General features: G+C 37.9%; 1 protein-coding gene across 9 annotated transcripts in view; it reads right to left on the reverse strand.

The window, feature by feature from the left end:
* The window catches only part of Unc5d (unc-5 netrin receptor D), a 531864-nt gene that overhangs the window by 195734 nt on the left and 317145 nt on the right, over nt 1–18985 (reverse strand). For all 9 annotated transcript variants that reach the window (XM_047551326.1, XM_047551327.1, XM_047551325.1 and 6 more), the window contains exon 3: nt 15911–16054. In XM_047551326.1, coding sequence (XP_047407282.1) covers nt 15911–16054 — 144 coding nt within the window. The remainder of the gene's footprint in view (nt 1–15910; nt 16055–18985) is intronic.

Genomic DNA, 18985 nt, shown 5'->3' on the forward strand with positions numbered 1-18985 from the left:
AGAAGTTAGCTACTGGCTCCTGTTCCCTGGAGAAGCATGTCAAAGGCTTCCTCACTCCTCACTCCTTATGATGGTGTTCTGTATTTGACACATTATATGTTTCTCTTGCCAGTCTGGCAAAAAGCCCTCTGCTTGAAATCTATAGATTTTTGCATGTTTCTTGAGTACTAGATCCAAATCAATATCAGGCTGCTCCTAACTTTCATTATGTATTTTTACCTTGGATCTTCCAGTTCTGATTTCAACCACATCTCCTTGAGAGGCAGCTGACATGAAAAGAAAATTCCACAAGGATATTCCTAAATTCCAGGAACACAGAGGTGACACCTTCTCTTTTCTAAAATTCCTGAATATTGCAATTATAACTCTTAACTGAGTAAACGCTGCAGCAATAGTGAAGGAGGGACCCCTTGGGCCATAGGTGAATCACTATGGGTCTCTCCAGGCTCCTTCCCTCAGGGTGCCAGGCAACGAGCTGACTCTGCTTACTGGGACAGCAAGGCATTTGGCTGATGCAAGGGATCCTGTCATGCAGAAGCTCCTGAAGGCTGTTTCCAGGACCATAAAATGACTTTAGGGCTTTGTGAGGTCCGCTGTGCTCTGCAATCCCTCTGTTGGTAAATTACTGTTATCAATAACACATTTGATAACTAGCACTGTGTGTCATTGCCCTGTTCACAAGAAGCACAGTTTGTTAGTCAGTGGTGGTGATGCCAAGGGAGTAGTTCTGGTTTTACCAGCAGCAGGGATGCATTATGGAGGGCAGAGACAGCTGCAGCTTTCCAAAAGTGCTTTGGAGAATGAATTTAACCTGTTCTCAATTGAGCTGCTCCCCACACAATAAATTCCATTGTGTTTGACCTCTTTTGTTTAAAAGGATAACAACAACAACAAAAAGGATTCATTCAGATTCCATCAAGAAGTTGAGAGTGTACTGAAAATCAGGAAGACAAAAATCTTAATTACCAGTCTAGGACTGATAGGAAAACAAGAAAGATCACAAGACCTGAATTTGATCAAAGAATCAGAGTCACAATATGACTACGTCTTAAAGAGACTATAACACAGTCTAACAAGGGGATAGAGAGATCTGGTGCAATTCTAATACCTGGGTTATTTCACAACCCTCTTAGCATATACACTCTGTTATTTTTGCACCTCCATCCCCTCTCACTCTTCTATCTTAATGACTCCAACTTATCCATGCCTGGCATTTCATTATTGCTATCCACTTATTTTTTGTGTGCCTTTCACCTTCTGTTTTCACTACCAACTGTTGATTTTTCTTTCTGGGTCAGGTCATCCTCAGACAAGGAAGAAGTGACAAGTACCAGATCACTTTAATCCTGGAGAGATCTCTCCTAAGAGTCAGTTCATGCACCTAGCCTGCCCAGGTGTCCATTCTTGATCCAGTGGACAAGACAGTCAAGTAAACGTGGTTTACCACATAACCACCTGTGCCTAAGAAGCCACTGGGTGCCACTTCCCTCAGCAAGTGACTACAGATGGAGACTACTGTATGAAGGACTACAGGGGGAGACTACTGTATAAGGAGATCATGCCTGCAGAGGGATTCTGTTTGCTTTGCCACCAAGTTCCCTAAAAAGGCGCTTTCCACCTATTGACTGTATTGATTTGACTGGGTCAATACATAAAGGACAGGTGAAGTTTGACTCAAAGAGCAGATCTTAACAATCTTCGACAATCTCCAATAGCGAATCTCAACAATCTTCAAAACTCATTAGGTAAAAATACAGCAGTTCCCTGATCCCTTGTTTTTAAGCCACTAAACATAGCAAAAATACATTTTATATCCGTACATCACATTTTAAGGAATGCTATGGGGATAAAATATCCATAAATTCCACGTTCCATATGTTTGAGAGTACTACACTGCTCTTGCAGTGCTAATGGAAAAATTGAGTCTTGGGTGAAGGTGGAAATAGACACTGAATCAAAGTGGTTTTGAAGTGGGAAAAAAAAAGACAAAAAGTACAGTGCCAGGAACCATTAACTGCACCGGGCTGCTCAGTTCCCAAGCAGTATATGGAAAAGTTATGCTGTTCATCTTTCTACTGTCAGGGTTCCCTGTCTCGATGTTGCTTTATTCTCACATCTTCTACAAGCAGTTGGATTGCAGCTCAGCATCCTGACGAATACTCTAGTGCAAAGCAAAACCCACGGTCGATGGAACCAACTTTTAAGAACAGCAGAACAGCAGAGACGTGAAGATTCATCCCTGATTTTCCTGAGTGACCTCCCAGCCCTCCATAGGAAATTAGAGGGCTGTGAACTAGCAATGAGTTTAAAAAGAAATGACCTAAAAATAACCTTGAGCTTTCAATGCTCACCACCTCATTATAATTCAGTACTGTTACTGCAAAGGGATGGAAGGGGGAAAAGGGGGAGGAAAGAGACAAAAAAAAAAAAAAAAAGAAAAGAAAAGAGAAGAAAAAGCCAGCCCAGAGGCAAGAAAAAATATATTTTAACTGCATTGTTAGTTGTTTGATTTTTCTCTCACTCCAGGTCTCCCTGAGACCAGGAAGGTCAATCAGGACAAGATGCAGCTACCATCATGAGAACATAAGCATTGGAATGTGCCACCAAGTGGCACCTCCTGCCTCCAGCCACCAAAACTGACTGGGATAAAGGAAATTGCACCTTCCTTTACTTTCAATCAACCTAACCAGAACAGGATCCAAAAGATTCCTTGGGCCTGAAGCTATTCACTTTTTTTCCATCCAAATTCCTATTTTATAAGAAATCTCACAAGGAGACCCAACAATGCGAAGGAATTAGAGCCAGGAAGAAAGAGCCAATCATTTGATATGGGGGATGCTTTCCAGGAAAAGAGAATACAAAAGGCCATGAAACAGGAACAGTCATAGGAGTCTGAGGAAGAACAGAAGTCTCTGGGGCTACAATAGCAGTCGGAAGCATTCTGGGTTAGAGGAAAGTAATGGGGAGGCTGGTGAATTTGTGTGGAGCCAGTAGCAAGGACTTTACAAAGCCATTAGGAGAAGTTGAGCTATGTAAAGGGCACAATCTGATTTGCATTTTTAACAACATAATCATTCTGGCTGCTGGGTCGAGAATGAATTCGAAGGCCCCAAGAGCAGAGGCAGGGAGGGTGCTCTCACGATTGAGAAATAGTGATTGCATGTACTAGGTGGAGAGGTGAGAGCCAGTATTTATTTTGAAAGAAGATCTGGCCAGACTTGTAGCTCAGTGGTTTGTGGCTGAAGCAAGAGAGAAGTCGAGAATGACCTGCAGTCTCATAATGGTTCCTTCTCAGACCACTACTGAAACAGGAAAAACTGGGGAATCAACATAATTTTCCAACAGTATTGGTGGAGTTTTCACCCATGAGTTCTCTTTGGGACATGTTAAAGTACACGTCACCCAGGCAGTAGGTAAAGAAGGTGGAAGATGAGGTGAAAAGTTAAGTCTGAGAGTGCTTGTCACTTGCACAGTAGTGAAGCCATGGAGAGTCTGTGGATTAAGGATAGAAGAAGCTCCAAGATAAAGACCTACATCGTGGCAATATTTAGCAGTGGGAAGAGAAGGAACATGCATAGGTACCTTAATTGTAGTCAGTAAGAAGAAGGAAAATTGGAAGGCAGAAAAGTCACAAAGTATTCCTGGACCCTGCTCCCAGATTTTGTAATTCCAAAGGTCTCGAGTCCTAGTAATCTTACTTTTAAAAAGAGAGCTGCCACGCAGTGCTCTGAGAGCAGTTTGCAGGAATTGCTATGTTACAGTGCAAAGCAATTTACTTGAGCCCAGAACTCAAATCCAGGTCCTTTGACTTTTCTTCCCTCTTTCGTCACTCCTAGTCTTTCTCTACAAAGATTTAAAATATGAGACCCCCTAATCTTCAGGCTTGCATCCAACTGCCATGTAGTCCTGACATGCTTACCTACAACTATTGTTCCAGCTCCTCTCTTTTCAGTTGAATTTAACTTTTGGAAAGATTTTTCCAGTCTTTCCACTTCCTCCTCTGGAATCGAATGTCACCTCTCTCATTACACTGTTTCTCCAGGTCCATGGAGGCCTTCATGTGGTCAAAACCAATGGATATTTTTCAGCTCTTACTGTAATTTTCAGTACTGTTTATTTCTTTATAACAGAAGAACCTTTTGGGTCTCCTAGTGCCTCTTCCACTTTTCTTTTGGTCCATCTCCTTCCTGGGTCCTCCTCTCTTCACTCCTTAACCAATTACAGAATTTCACTCTTGACCTGCTGTTCTTTCCTTCTTCACCAGCAGATTGAGAGCTGGGGAGTAGGGCAGAGAAGATACAGTATGAAAAATACCTTATAAAAATATTTCTGATAAAATTTACTCCTCCTATCTTCCTGTTAGGAACCTATCCTATGACTTATTTGCCCATGATTCTCAATTTTTCTATACTGATTTTATATGCCTGAGCTCCAAGTTCATAAATACAACTGCATGATGAAAACAGTCCATTGAATATCACATGGACCATGGATATTTTCAACACATTATGATCAAAAACTGAAGTCAGTATCTTGTTTTACAAACAAGTTTCTTGTGTTCATAATCTCACTTAGTAAAATCATTATCAATTCAGTCACTTAAATCAGAAACCTAGAAAAACTAAAGGAGCTCTAAAACTCCTCTTTCATACCCTTAGCTCCACAATTAAGCAGTTGCAAACTGTTTATTAATTTTACCTTCCTGGAACTTCTAAGTTACCTATCCCTGCAAAAGTGCAGGCCCCATCAGCAACACAGGTTGGTATAAAACTCCCTTGCCTTGATCTTGTTTTCCTTAAATCCCCCTGGCCACAATGAATGGGAGGGTTGGGGAATTTTGGAAACATGATACCACCACTGACCTGAAATACACTATAGTAGCCCCAAATAACATCCTGGATAAACCTCAACTCTTAGCAGAGAAACCAAATATCTCCATAATCTGAATTGCCTACTGCTATCTGGTAGCACTATCTCCTACCACTTTGCATTTCATTTGCTATAAGCCAGAACCAGGCATCTCTAATCCCAATGCCTGGTGCTCCAGAAGATTCAAAGATTGGAGCACTGTGAATTTTAGATGCTCAGATTAGGGATGCTCAATGAGTGAAGTCTATGTAAATAATCCAAAAAAATCTAGACCTCTGAAACCCTCCTGGTTCCAGGCATTTCAGAAGGGCATACCCAACCTGTACGTGCAGTTCATTTTCCCACCTTGGTCAGGTAGGAAACCTGTGCTCTCACACAAGGTCCTTTTTAACCTGAATTGCACATTTTAAAAATTGCCAATCCTCCTTCTTCCCCAGACATTACTTCAGATATTAACTCAGGAAGTATATATCGGGCCTCTAAGATCAGCAGATTATTCCTATAATAGAAGAATGTGACTCTAACCTAAGAAAACCAGAGTCCTTGAAGATAACAAAGGTAAGTCTCTGGATTTTGTTGTTTATCAGTTGTTGTTATTATCTGTCAGAAACTTTACTTAATAGAAAAAATCAGAATTGAATTAAAATCTACATTATCTTTCTGGAGAAACTTTTACTGAAGTTTTTTTTTTTTTTAAATAATAGAAATGACCAGTTTCCAGGAACATTAAAGTAAAATTCAACCACAAGAATAGCAGATTTAAGTAAGCTGTGATTTCCTACAGAGGTAGTGGCTCTATTTCTGCAAATTTTTCTTGGTAAAATAATAGTTGGCAATAAATATAATGAAGGAATATTATTTGGGGAAATTTCCTTTTAACATTCACAGCAAAATATGTTATAAACGAATATACTTCTGCCTCAGTTGTCCTCATCTTTGATTTTCTCAAATATACACGTTAAGCAAAAATAGCATAGTTCATATGAATTTTGTACAAATCATTCTACTCTGTTCATAGATCACAGTTGTTGTTTTTTTTTTTTTAATATTTATTCTTATTTTTTGTTGCTGGGAATTCAACCGAGGGTCTCACACATGACAGGCAAGCACTCAGCCACTGAGCTACATTCCCAACCTTTCATAGTTTCTTAAAGTTCAGTGCTTCTCATGCTTCCTACTAAGGAGTTCTTACTGGCAGAGGAAAAAAATTCATATCCCCAGGCCATCTGTGGGTGGAATCTAAAAAGATGTGGCACGCACAAAGCAACTTTGAATTTCAAGTTGCATCTTCAAAATTCATTCAAATGTTGCTTTCTACTTCATACGCAATTCACGTTTATTTTTACTGACCTAAAGGGGGAATACATTCACCACCCAATATCTGTAGGCTCTATGAGTCAACCCAGTTCAGACTGAATATATTTTTAAAAAAATTTTTCTGCACCATATACAGGTTTTTTCTTGTCATTATTTGCTAACCAATACAGTATAATGACAATTTAAACACCATTTACATTGTTTAAATTGGGCATTCCTAATCCCAAATAAAAAATGTTCCTAAATGAGATGCTCAAAAATTTTTGGATTTCAGAGCATTTTTTAATTTTAGATACTTGTATTAGGCATGCTCCACTGGTTATATCTAGGCAAATATTCTGAAATCTGAAAGTCTCTAAAATTGAATCTGATGCATTTTGGATATGGGCTACTCAATGAGTATTAGTGTTATAAGCAATCTAGAGATGACTTTAAGGATACGGGAGGATATGCACATGTTACATGGAAATACTTTGGCATTTTAGGTAAGAGATTTGAGCATCCATGGATTCTGATATTCATGGTGGGGGGTCCTAGATCCAATCCTTCTTGGATACTGAGGACTTCTGAAAGATGTTCAGTATCTATTTTTGGCATCTTACATCCTCAGCATGCCACAACAGTGTCCCAAATGCAGAAAGCATTTTTTGAAAATAAGTAGTTAAGAATGACCATTACATAAAATGTTCCTTAATGTAGCTTGCCCACAGTATTCTCATGGTTAAACACAGATTACATACTTTTAGATGCAATAACATTAAAGTGATGTAGTCTTCTCATTTTGTCCCATCAAGAGACAAACTACTGATTTGTCCTGCTGCCAGTGATATTGACTGATTACACAATGAAAGTGGTATGTGACAGTATTTTCAATTGCAAATTTACTAGTACATAATTATGAAGTATTTCATGGATAGTTTGATATTAAGTAAAAATCCTGCTACTCCTGAAATTTCCACCTGCTAGTTTTAGCCTCCATAATGCTGTTTGTCTGAATCAATACTAGGATAGATCTCTATCCTACAATAAGGAAGAGCTCTCCCTCTCCTCTATTTATTTACATCCATACATTCCTTTTTTTTTTTTTTTTGCAAATATCAGTGTGAATTCTTATTTAATCGGTTCCAATCCTTTCCTGTCATTTATTTTGATGTTGAAATTGTCGCAGATTTGGCTGAGGAAGTTCCTTGTAATGGCTGCAGTTTCTTTTATGTTTAAATTGAGGGACATTATACCAAATAACTGACCTTTGCTCCTCAAAGTCAATGTCACAAAAGACAAAAGAAGAATGTAAGGAATTATCTGGATTAAGGGAGGTTAAGGAGACATCACAGCTGAATGTAACATATAAGCTAAGATTTTGTTAGTAATCAAAAGACATTTCTGACATATTATACATATGTGGAATATAACTTATTATAATTGGAGTCTTATTCTTGTGGTTCTACATGATGTGGAGTTTCACTGGTCATGTATTCATATATGAACAAAGGAAAGTTATGCCCAATTCATTCCACTATCTTTCCTATTCCTATCCCAACTTCTTTATTCCTTTTTATTCCCCTTTGCCTATGTCAAAATATACTCTACTGTCATGTATATCTAAAACAAACAAAGAAAATAAAAATTAAAAATCATTTTGTTTCTCTTTTTATGAGCCTTTGAATTGAACACTAAGTTGATTTTTCATTCTTTCTTATTTTCTGACAAATGTATTTGCAAGTATGAAGTTGCCTCGATGCACTGAATTGGCCTCAGGAATCTGGTGTGTGGGTATTTTATTGTAAGGTAGTTTAAAACATTTTATATTTCCTTCACTATTTTAGTATAAATTAGACTAATTTATTATTTTTAGCTTCTAGGAAAATTTTACTTTCTTTATATTTTAGATTTATGACATTCTGTATAATGTTCATTTATTAAAATTATTTGTATTCCTTTAATATCCTTTATATATTCACTAACTTTTCAGTGTTTTATATGTGACCTTTGCTCTCTGCTATACACAAATGTAATATGTATATATACATTATATATATGTATATAATACAATGCATATAATGTCCTTAAATATGTGTGTAAAGCTAATGTATATGATCTGATATAACATATATATATACATGTATATTATATGACTGCCATAAAAGCTGTTGCTATTTGTTTATTTCTGATACACTATTTGCAACATACATAATATATAATCTCTATACAAGAAAAAATAAATAAAAGACTTTTCTGGACAACTGGCAAAGCATGAATAAGGCCCTTACATTATGTAATAGAATTGTATCAATGTTAATTTCTTGATAATTATATTAGTTATGTTGAAAAATGTACCTGGTTTAAAAAAAAAAACATACCCAATATAGTTTTTTGGGGAGGGGAACATCATGTCTACAACTTAGTCAGTTAAGAAAAAAGTCCCAACATAATTGTTTGCATATAAATACACAGCCATGTGCTGCACAAGTTCATATCAACAATGGAATTTGTACACATTCCATATAATTAAAGGAGTTGTAAAAATTCCTATTGTCTAGTGATGTCATAGCTCTTGTAACCTCATAGCTCAAAGCCTTCATCAGGTGTTTGTGATGATGTTGACATAGACAACCCTACTGCTCTGCCAGCCATGTGAATGAATAGTGCATTTGATTACATATATTACATAACAATTGATAATAACAAGTGACTATGTACTTTTTGAGTTATGTATCTACCATACTACCATTATTACATACTCCTACTCATTAAAGTTTAATATAGAACAGCATGCCACCTCAGGACAGCAGCAGTCTCATATATCTCAAGTTTACCATGTCCTGTAATTGCACCAAGAGGCCATACTGAGTGACTGACTGCTACCATGTGGACTAAGATGTCTGCACAATGTTGAAATTGCCTAATGATGTACTTTTCAGAAAACATTCTATCATTAAGTGGGGCATGACTGTGTCAATAAACACAAAAAGAATGATTATGCTAAAGCAATATGGTAAAATGTTAACATCAGAAGGGCTTAAGGGAATTCTTTATATTCTAACTTCTCCAAAAGTCTGATGTTATGTCAAAATTTAAAAAAAAATCCTATTAGTCCATATCTCACTTACACACCTCACTTACACCTAATGCAGTGATTTCTTATCCAATATCCACTGCCAGGCAGACCCCCTTGCTTGCCTATGTATAGGCAGCCACAGGAAGAACGCTCCATCATTGGGCATGTCTAATTTGTGAGTTCTACCCAAAATAGGCCACCTTAATACTTAGCTTCTACCATACTGCCTCTGAGTTTGGAGCAACACAGAATAATTCTGTCCCTGGATTTGCATGAGAAACTCTGAATGTGCTCCCAGGTTTTTTAGGTCAATTATTTCCTTTTAATGTAACTATTACATGTATGAAGTGATTTCTCAGAGCCAACTTCATAGGTAGGTGTCTCATGCAGTTTCATGGGGCCCCATGCTTAATTCAATACCTTGTTGTTGATAGCTCAAAACTCTTACTTTATAAGAAGGGACCTCATATTTTCATTTTGCATTGGGACCCGCAAATTATTTACCCAGTTCTGCTGCCTCAAGCGGATTTGGCATCCATGTGTAAACTGGACACCAATGAGCATATACCTTGGCTAGAAAACAGCACCTATTTGCCAGGAAGACATAGCCCTTTCATTCAGGCAGATGAACCACATTCCAGGGTATGTAACTAGGCTAGCAGATTGAGGACTATGTTTCAGTACTCATTCCCTTCTTTGACTAGATACTCTTAAGCAATGTACAACACTACTGAGAGGCCAGGAGTCTCATATCTTTCAATAATATTCCCATAAATTAACTTGAGTCTACGGGAAAGGACTGACCTTTGGCAGAGCAGCATAACATCATCTCTTGACTTCTTGCATGGGAAGGGAAAGCAGGGTTTCAGGCTTCTGTGTGATTTACAGCATGTGCTGATGACAGGTTTTAATAATATTTTCTACAACATAGGAATACATTCCAGGTTCTGAACAGACATGAACAGAGCAACAAAGGTAGAGTTTGCAGCCTATAGCTCTCTTAGAGCTGCACATCACCATCAACCTTTTCTAAAGTTTTGTTACTTTCATTTTCCTTTTTGATCTCATCTTCACTACAGTACTGATTATTAGGAGTAGTGCACAAACTAAGGAGGATAAAGATGATTCCAAATGTCCACAGAAGCTATGGATTTGCTAAGAAGCCAGATGGTATGCTAGCACCCTTGCATAAACATGATGTACAACTAACAAGTACCTTTTCATGGAGTCATAATCTGCACAGGTGGGATTGCTTTCCAACCAAACATACCTCTATAATACAGAGACAATATGTAAGGCTCTGCATTAGAAGTCAAGAAAATGAGGGGAATAATGGGTTGAATCTTAAAGCAGTTTATAATCTAATGAGAGAAACAAATCCATAAATAACTTTGAAATAACTATGATTATTAAGCATCATGGGAGAAGTACTAAATAAATGCTAGGAGAACTCAGATGGGACACTTACAACTTATGGGATTTTGAACCCAGCAATGCTGGAGAGTAACATTTTCAATGGCTTAGTTGCTATGTGAGGTTGCTTGAGATCAACAGGGTGAAGAGAGTACTTGTTCACCTGTGTTTTCTGAAGAAGTAGCAGGTCAGAAGGGCATTGGATATAGGAGTTAGGGAGAAAGAAATGAGTGAGAGATAGGGTTGTGAACATGCTCCAGGCAGGAGAAAATTTGGTAAAGCAAGGAAGGGCAAAGGAAGTCCCACATTCCAGAATCTAAGCAATTCTGCTGTATCACTCAGGTGGAACACAGCACACTTGTAAAGATGTCATGGGAGAGGAAACTGAAGGTGTAGGTTAAGGCTGAATCTAAAGGCCAGACAGATGTACCTATATTTATTTATTTTTATATTTAGTTTTTCAGGACAGAGGAGGGAATCGCTGGCAGTTCTTAGCAGATGAAATTGGTTACCAAAGTCATGAAGCTGAGATCTAAAAACAAAGCTCCATTAGATGCCTTTCTTTCTTCATTTTCAAAGATTCTACCCCCAAAAAATGCAAATGAAAATAATCCTGTTTTTACTATGGGCCTGTAAAAGTAGGGAGTTTTATAGCTTTTAAATGAGACTTTCTTTTAATTTCTTCATTCATTCTTGGCACAACTATATGGATATTTTAGGAGAATCTCAAATAAGCATATTTAAATTATATTCAGCATGTATCAAATTTTATAGTTTTTTTTTTTTAAATCAACAAAGTAGTGGTTTCCTGCTGTGTTTTCTTGCAAGTGGCCAACTTGCTATAACTGGCTTGACTGTAAGACACAAAGCCTCCTTTTCAGTCCCAACTCTGATAGTAAGGGTTTAAAAAAAAAAAGCCCAGTGTCAAGGAGGGTTGTAATGTCCAAGGATTGGACATTACACAGATGCACACAGAACATTTTATAAGCAGATGAAGAAGAGAGAGCAAAAGAAAAAAAGGGAATAAAAGAAAGGTCTAAGCCGCCAAATGTTCATCCATGAAAATAAACAACTAAGAATAACTGAAAATTCCTGGTTTTGACAACCACCCAGCAGCAGAAGTAGCAGATGCCATAGCATGCCTGTCTACCTCCAGCTCAGCCCAACCAGACAAATGAGAGTGGGCCTGTAGGAGTCGTTCCCTAGAGACAGATTTCTGCCAGCTTTGTGGGGCGAAATGTGGGTTGGTATTATTTATTTATTTTTACCTTTATAAAATCATTTTTAAAACCAGGCCTCAACTTTTCCCAGCCCCAGTCAGTTGGATGGAAAGACAACCTCTTTATGATATAGGGTGGAATAATTAAGGGGGAAAAAAAATAAAATGACAGGCACTAAAACAAAGTGTGTGTATACACACATTAGAACTTGACCATGAGGAAGAATGCAATTGACTCTTAAATGGACTAAGAAATGAAAGCAATCAATGCCTTCCTTTAAAAAAAAAGAAACACTCAAATGCATATGAACTTTTATTCTATGGTTCTCAAGCTCCCATTTAACAGAAAAAGAAAAAAAAAAAAACCACATGGCTCAGTAGCAAGAGCATTCAAGGGCAGTGTGGTGCAAGGACAGATCAGGTTCCATGTCTGCCACCTAAACTTTTGGAACATGTCAAATGACAAACGTGTAATATAATAAATGGAATAAATTAACATTTCCCAAAGAGTGCTTCTTAGAAGTATTCTGGGGTGTCATTACTCAAAGTATGGTGTATGGACCAACCAGCAGCATCTACATCCAAAGAGTTCATTAGAAATACGAAAATTGCTGACCTTAGAGTAGACTTACTGAGTTATTTTAACTGACTCATCAGTAGGTTTTTAGAAACCCAGTTGACTTGCATGTTATAGTTTGAGAAAACAGTTCCTAGGTAAGACATCTCAGAGACAGTTGATCAGAGAATCACCTGGTTAACTTAATACTAACATAGCTTTCTTGGCCCTTCCTCCAGAGTCTGATCCAAAAGGTCTGGGGTGGAAATCAGGACTCTGTATTTAACTAGTACCCTAGGAGGGTCCATTTCAATGAATAAATGAGTCATATAAATAAATAATTTTGTTTGTACAGCTTCTCTTTAAAATCAAATGATTTCTAAGGGACACCATCCAGGAAGCTTCCTGGTTTTTTCATAGATTCACAAACATGATCATGTCAAGATGCTCATGTCAACACATCCTTCAGCTGAATGTACCAGTTGCCATGGAGGTTTTGCCCACTTCAATTTTCAAATTGTTAAATTCTTAATGGATCATTGGTTAAATATAGGAAGCATAAGGAGCTCTAATGTTGAACTAGAATAATTTAATGAGTAATATAAAAATGAGACTAATCTTTAAAAGTCCCCTAAAGATGATTGTCACCAGATTCATAAGCTACATTCATCTATCAAAATCCTTATTTAGCATATTAAGATATCTCTAGAATTTCAAAAAACAATCTTTATATGAAGAAACAGTGACAATTATTTTCAAATCAGCTTTTCATTTATCGGGAGTAAAAACTGTGCACATTACAGTGTGCCATTTTCTGGGAGTGCTTACAAATAACAGCTAGAAATATTCTCTTTTATGCTAATAAAACATAAAAATTATGCTTTTTTAAAGTGGATGTTTTTCCCATGTAAGCAAAGAAAAAAATTTTCAAGTAAGGACCTGAAGGCAGGTTCCCCCTCCTAACTTTTGATGCTATTACAGTAGTTAAGTTTCAATTTACATTTTAATATACATTGGTCCCCAAGTCAAATGCAATATTTAATGACAAATCATGTCTTGACTTGCATAAATATTTTTAAATAAATTAACGAACCTCTCAGTTGCTACATAGGAAGAAATTAAAAACATGTTGCAAAGGTTATTAGAGATTACATTAAGTGAATGCACAATATAGGCTTTAATGATATTTTGATAAATATTTTACTCAAAATTCACATCTTTATCATATACATATGTATATATTATATACAGAATAACAAAATTATTTTTTTAATCTCTTGAGAGATTTGCAAACTCTTGCCATGAAATTATTTTACAACTCTAAAAATGTGGAAAGTGATAGAATAAAAACTGCATATCTATCATTAGCATTCTTTGATTCTACTATGCCTGGAAGGGTGGGATACCTAGAGCTCACCTAGAATGGATTTTTGTAAAGGCTCCATGTCTATAATCTGAAGGAAAAGTATGAAGGTACTAAAATTTTCATTCAGTTCCAAAAAGGATTCACATACCTACAGGTGAGAGATGCTGAGTCTATGGAGAACCACATATATCATAAAATAGCTCCAATGATGGATGAGTGTAGCTCTGTGCTAGGCACAGTTTTAAACACTTTAATTTATCAATACCTTAAATCTTGCAACAATTACGAAGTAGGCACATATTCATGAACAAAGACACTAAGATACAGAAGGATGAACTAAACTGTGTACCGCCACAAAACAAAGAAGAGGTAAAGCTGCCACTGGAAACCAGTAGGACTCCAGAGTCAGCTCCTCACCATCATGCCAACACCCATGTGAAACAGGAGCCCATAGGAGGGAAGGCACATGTCAGTCAGTTGAGGGTGATATGCAGAATAGAGGATTTGGAAGGACAAAGTATAGTACATACAAAGTCATGGAAAAATTTTAAGAGGTACGTTGAGTCATTCTTCACCAAACTTGGTAAGCAAAAATAAAGTTTTCCCCTGAAAAAACTCCTGGCAGTTTCTAGCAGGCAAGGGGCAATCGAGAACTCGGGGAGCAAGTACAGAGGAAAAAAGACCAGAGGCAGGCAGACAGATCCGGAAGATGCTATTTATAGTAGTTCAAAGAATAGGTCACAGGTCACGTGGGTCTCAGAAAAGCAAAAAAGAATGGAAAAGAAAAACTGAGGCTGAGAATAAAGCAAATGAGGAAATCTGTGTTGAAACCCCTCAAGCTGCTTGGCCTCCTCTGTTTGGACAGAGGTCAGCAAGTACCTGCTTTGGCTTGATCAAGATAGAAAGCCTTGGCTGGCCTGGCTGAGACCATGTTGGGGAAGCTCAGACTTGGACTTACTATGAAAAGGGAAAATGCAGACATATTCCTTCTCTCAGCTGACCCGCTACTTTAAAGCCATAAAATTAAGTAACTAAATAACGATAGGAAAAATATTCCTCATGGCTCTTACTTAGCAGATAACGAGGTGACCTCTTCTCCCTGACCCAGGCAACATCCAGGCAAGGCCTCCCAAATTGTCAGCACAGGGAAAGTAAATGCCTATTTTAAGAGGAAGATTTCATTTCCCAGGACACATAAATGTCTCTGCAAATAGTAATTCACCCCTATTCTTAATCCTAGCCATTGACATCTGTTATGAAGAATTCCTTGAGTTCTCAGATAACTCCCTCTTGTCCTGTATTCAAAAGACAGCATTTGAATAAAACAACAATCATCTCTGCCCTCTACCTCCCAGTTTCCTTCTGAAAGGGCTTTTCTATTCCTGGGCAAACAAAGGAGGTTTATGGGGATCCAGAGAGGTGGGATAATGAGACTAGGTGGGTTGAAGACATATTAAAGGAGAAGAAAAGAAGTTTGTATATTTACAAATTTCTTTTAGATTATAAAAATACTGATGCCGAAATATGATAAAGAAATCTTGGACTCTCCTGGAAAGTAATTTTCTTTCTTCTTTATTATTTTTCAAATATGCATCCTTCTGTTTTTTTTTTTTAGCCCCGCTTGGGTCAAATAAATGCAGTTTCAAGACCCATTTCCATGTTTTAAGATTCAGAGAGAAGAGATTTAACAGTAGGCTATAAAAATCCCTAATGTCTTTAATGTCTTATCTTTGCAGATTTGCTGGAAAGCACAGTGAACAGTCATTGCTCAACTTTTCCCATCAATGCCCTCTGAACTTTGTCATTGACAGGAGCAGTGAAATCCATTTGCATGAGTTTCTCTCAGGAAGTTTTTCTGACATTGTTGAGACACCAGTATTCTGACAATTTGTGTAGAATATCTTAGCCAAACTGTCCTCTGGAGGAAATAATCAAACTTTTAAAATACAAAGTTAAAACAGTAAATTTAGAAGAGTTAGAGATAATTCTGCTGGCTTCTTGTGTCCTCTAATTTATATTCTATAGAAACATGTAATATCTCCAAAGCCCTTTGGGCTCTAGTTAACTCCTGTTCATGTTCCTACAGGACAAGGTCAAACAGAATATGCTTACAGGCTATGCGCACAGAGGCCTTCCTGCTCTTGGAGGTACCCAGGTGGCTCCATGCCACACATTGGCACCAGTAGTCCTCTGGTCCATGGAAGTCCTCCACCTGCTGCCTGGTGACATTGATGAACACCTCCCGGACCTTCAATCCTGATGGGGGAGAGAAAGAGACTATCAGCTGAGGCCATTGTGTTTCTCAAACAGAAAGTTAAGGTTAGCCAAACCTTTTCTTTTTAATTAAACAATTCTGGTTTTAATCAAGGCAAGGTTTTAATTACTTTGACAATAATATATTACAGCTAATTAAATTTCACCAGCTGAGTAGGCTGTAAGCACAACTGTAAAGTACCAATGTGGCTCCAGTATAATGTAGTAGTTTTCATAGTACCTTGACTTAGTGCTTCGTCTTTGTCTTTCATGGTATAAAATCTACCATGAAGAACAGAGCACCAATGTTAATTGCTAGAATTCTAGAGTCTAAAGAGATCACAAGACACCAACCTCAGAGACAGTTTCAGGCTCCTCTAAATAACCTGCCCAGGGATTTGGTAGCCAGGGAGTGTCACTGTAATGATGTGGCTTAGAAGAGAATAGAACATGTGCGGGAGGAAGTGAACAGGCTGGGGGTTCAAGCAAGGGCCAGAACATCGGTTTTGAAGGCTCAGGGCCAATGGGATCCAAAGAAAGGGTGGGCACAAATGTAAAGAACAAAAGGTTAAGTGTAATTATGTCTTATATTGCTGAATTCAAGGAGAACCCAGGAAAAACCTCATAGCAATGATATGAGGGGGCAAAGAGAGAATTTTATATAAAAGGCACTGAGGCTACATTTGCAAACCAGGAAGAACTATTAAGATCTTAACCTTTTAATGGGATTTTTATTACTTTGCTTTCTAATTCAAATAGTTAGAAAATTTGCTTGGTATTCCTAACTGGGGAGTGAAGCATCTTCTATAACTCTATCCAAGGACTATCAGCCTTCCTTTATTTAGGAAGAATGTTCACCTTCATGGAGCACCAAGAATGAAAGAGGACACTCCTCACTAGCCATATCAATTAATTCATCACAAATAAGGTAGCTGACTTTACAGTGAATATGTCCTTTCTGTCCAGGAGAGATTCACTGCCCCTGTGCCTGGCTCCAGGATGGGCAGCATAGGAGAAGAACAGCCATGCCTACTATACTCTGTGTAAGTGCCCAGCATCATGCTCAGTTGAAACTTCTTCACTTACTGCATTTCTACAACACAGAGCCAAAGGGTGCTACTGTGGCCCTACGCAGCAGAAGAGAACACCATGACTTAGGCTGAGTCCTCTGTCCACACTCACAGCTTACAACTGGAGGATCTGGTGTTTAACCTTGCTTCTACCTTCCACTGGACTGGTCCAATGTTCAGAGGACCCTACACAATTCAATGCTATCCCTGTATTTTAGGTACTTATTCTTAATTATGGAAAGAAGACTAACACTTGGAATATTTAAAGAAAAATGAACCCAATAAGTTCCAAGTTTTCAATTCTGTGACTATTTCAAAGAAATTGACACAGGTACTTTAAAGTAAGTTGGAAGTCATAATCTAGAGCTTATGTATCACATATATCACATATATATTTGTTACATATGGATGAAAATACATTTCTTTTCAAATGCTTTAGTCATTTGCCTATTAGTTTTCTCAAACAAATATACCTTTAAAAACAGTAGTTGTTTCAAAGTTATCATAAGTGGTATATGTATTACTCAATTTAAGTTTGTATAGGTGTTTCCCATCTTAAGTTCCTTTTATGGTTTTGGATCTGTAATGTTCCCCAAAGCCTCATGTGTGAAAGGCTTGGTCCCCAATGCAGCAATGTTCTGAATTGGGCTCTTGGAAAGTGATTGGATCATGAGGGATCTAACCTCATCATTAGATTAAGTCATTGATGGATTAATAATTTGATGACATTTTTGGGAGGTGGTAGAAACTGTAGAAGGTGGTGAGTTGAGGAAGTAGATCTTGGGGTGGGGTGAGGCAAGGTAGAAGGGGCAGTGTGGTCTGGAAGAATATATGCTGTCCATGACCCCTTCCTCCTGTTCTGTCTCTGATTCCCAGCTGGTATAAACTGAGCAGCATTCCTGGGACACATCTTTCCACCATGATGTTCTGCCTCACCTCAGGACCAATGCAGTTAGTCAACCATGGACTGAAACCTCTGAAACTGAGTCAAAATAAAACTTGCCTTCTCTAAGTTGTTTATCTCAGATGTTTTGAAGTAGTGTCAAAAAGCTGTCTAACACATTGCCCACATTTTCTCTTTAAATTTCAAAAGGAATCCAGGGACCAGAAGCATCAGTATGATCAAAATTAGCCAAGGACTTCAAATGGAGGAGGTGGAACATGATCATGTCTTAAAGAATGAGAATGGAGGCATAGGATTAGTCAGGCGGGGAAAACATTCCTTCTCCCCAACCAGTAATATGATATTCATAGTGTGTGATTTGAGACAGTTATGGCCACATAAAGCACCAAGCGCAAGTTGAGGTACACTTTCTATATTTGTAGGAGGTACCCACACACAGAAGCTCATCCTGATGCTACTTGATAATTCTCATTTTCCCTCTTTGAAGTGGAAAGTGCACAAGTACTGCATTTTTCTCGTCAGAGATATGACAGTTTTGAAAGATGTCTCCTCCACTGAAAAGGAGGAAAGAACCTTTGGAGGTGATGGTGTTATTGTTGTTGCTGCTTTTTTTCTTTCTTTGTGCTCAAAAACCTGGGGGTGTAGCTCAGTGTTAAAATGCTTGCCTAGTATGCACAAAGCTATGGGCTCAATCCCCAGCACTGCCAAAAAAAAAGGGGGGGGGGTGTTTGGGGAAATCAAGGGCACATAACCTCAGCTGCAGGTAGGGTGACCTTTTGAAGCAAAGTCAACATTTCAGGAAGCAGGGTCTTCCCAAAGAAGCATGCTATATCCTTGAAAGAACAAAAAAATGTGACCAAGCTAATGGAGAATACTCTTTTTTTTTCCACTTTCTATCTTATATCTCAGCTACTAATTTCCTCTAGATTGAAAATGAAAACAAAAATGGCTCAGAGAGTT

Source organism: Sciurus carolinensis, chromosome 4, assembly GCF_902686445.1.
Source record: "Sciurus carolinensis chromosome 4, mSciCar1.2, whole genome shotgun sequence".
NCBI classification, from domain to species: domain Eukaryota; kingdom Metazoa; phylum Chordata; class Mammalia; order Rodentia; family Sciuridae; genus Sciurus; species Sciurus carolinensis.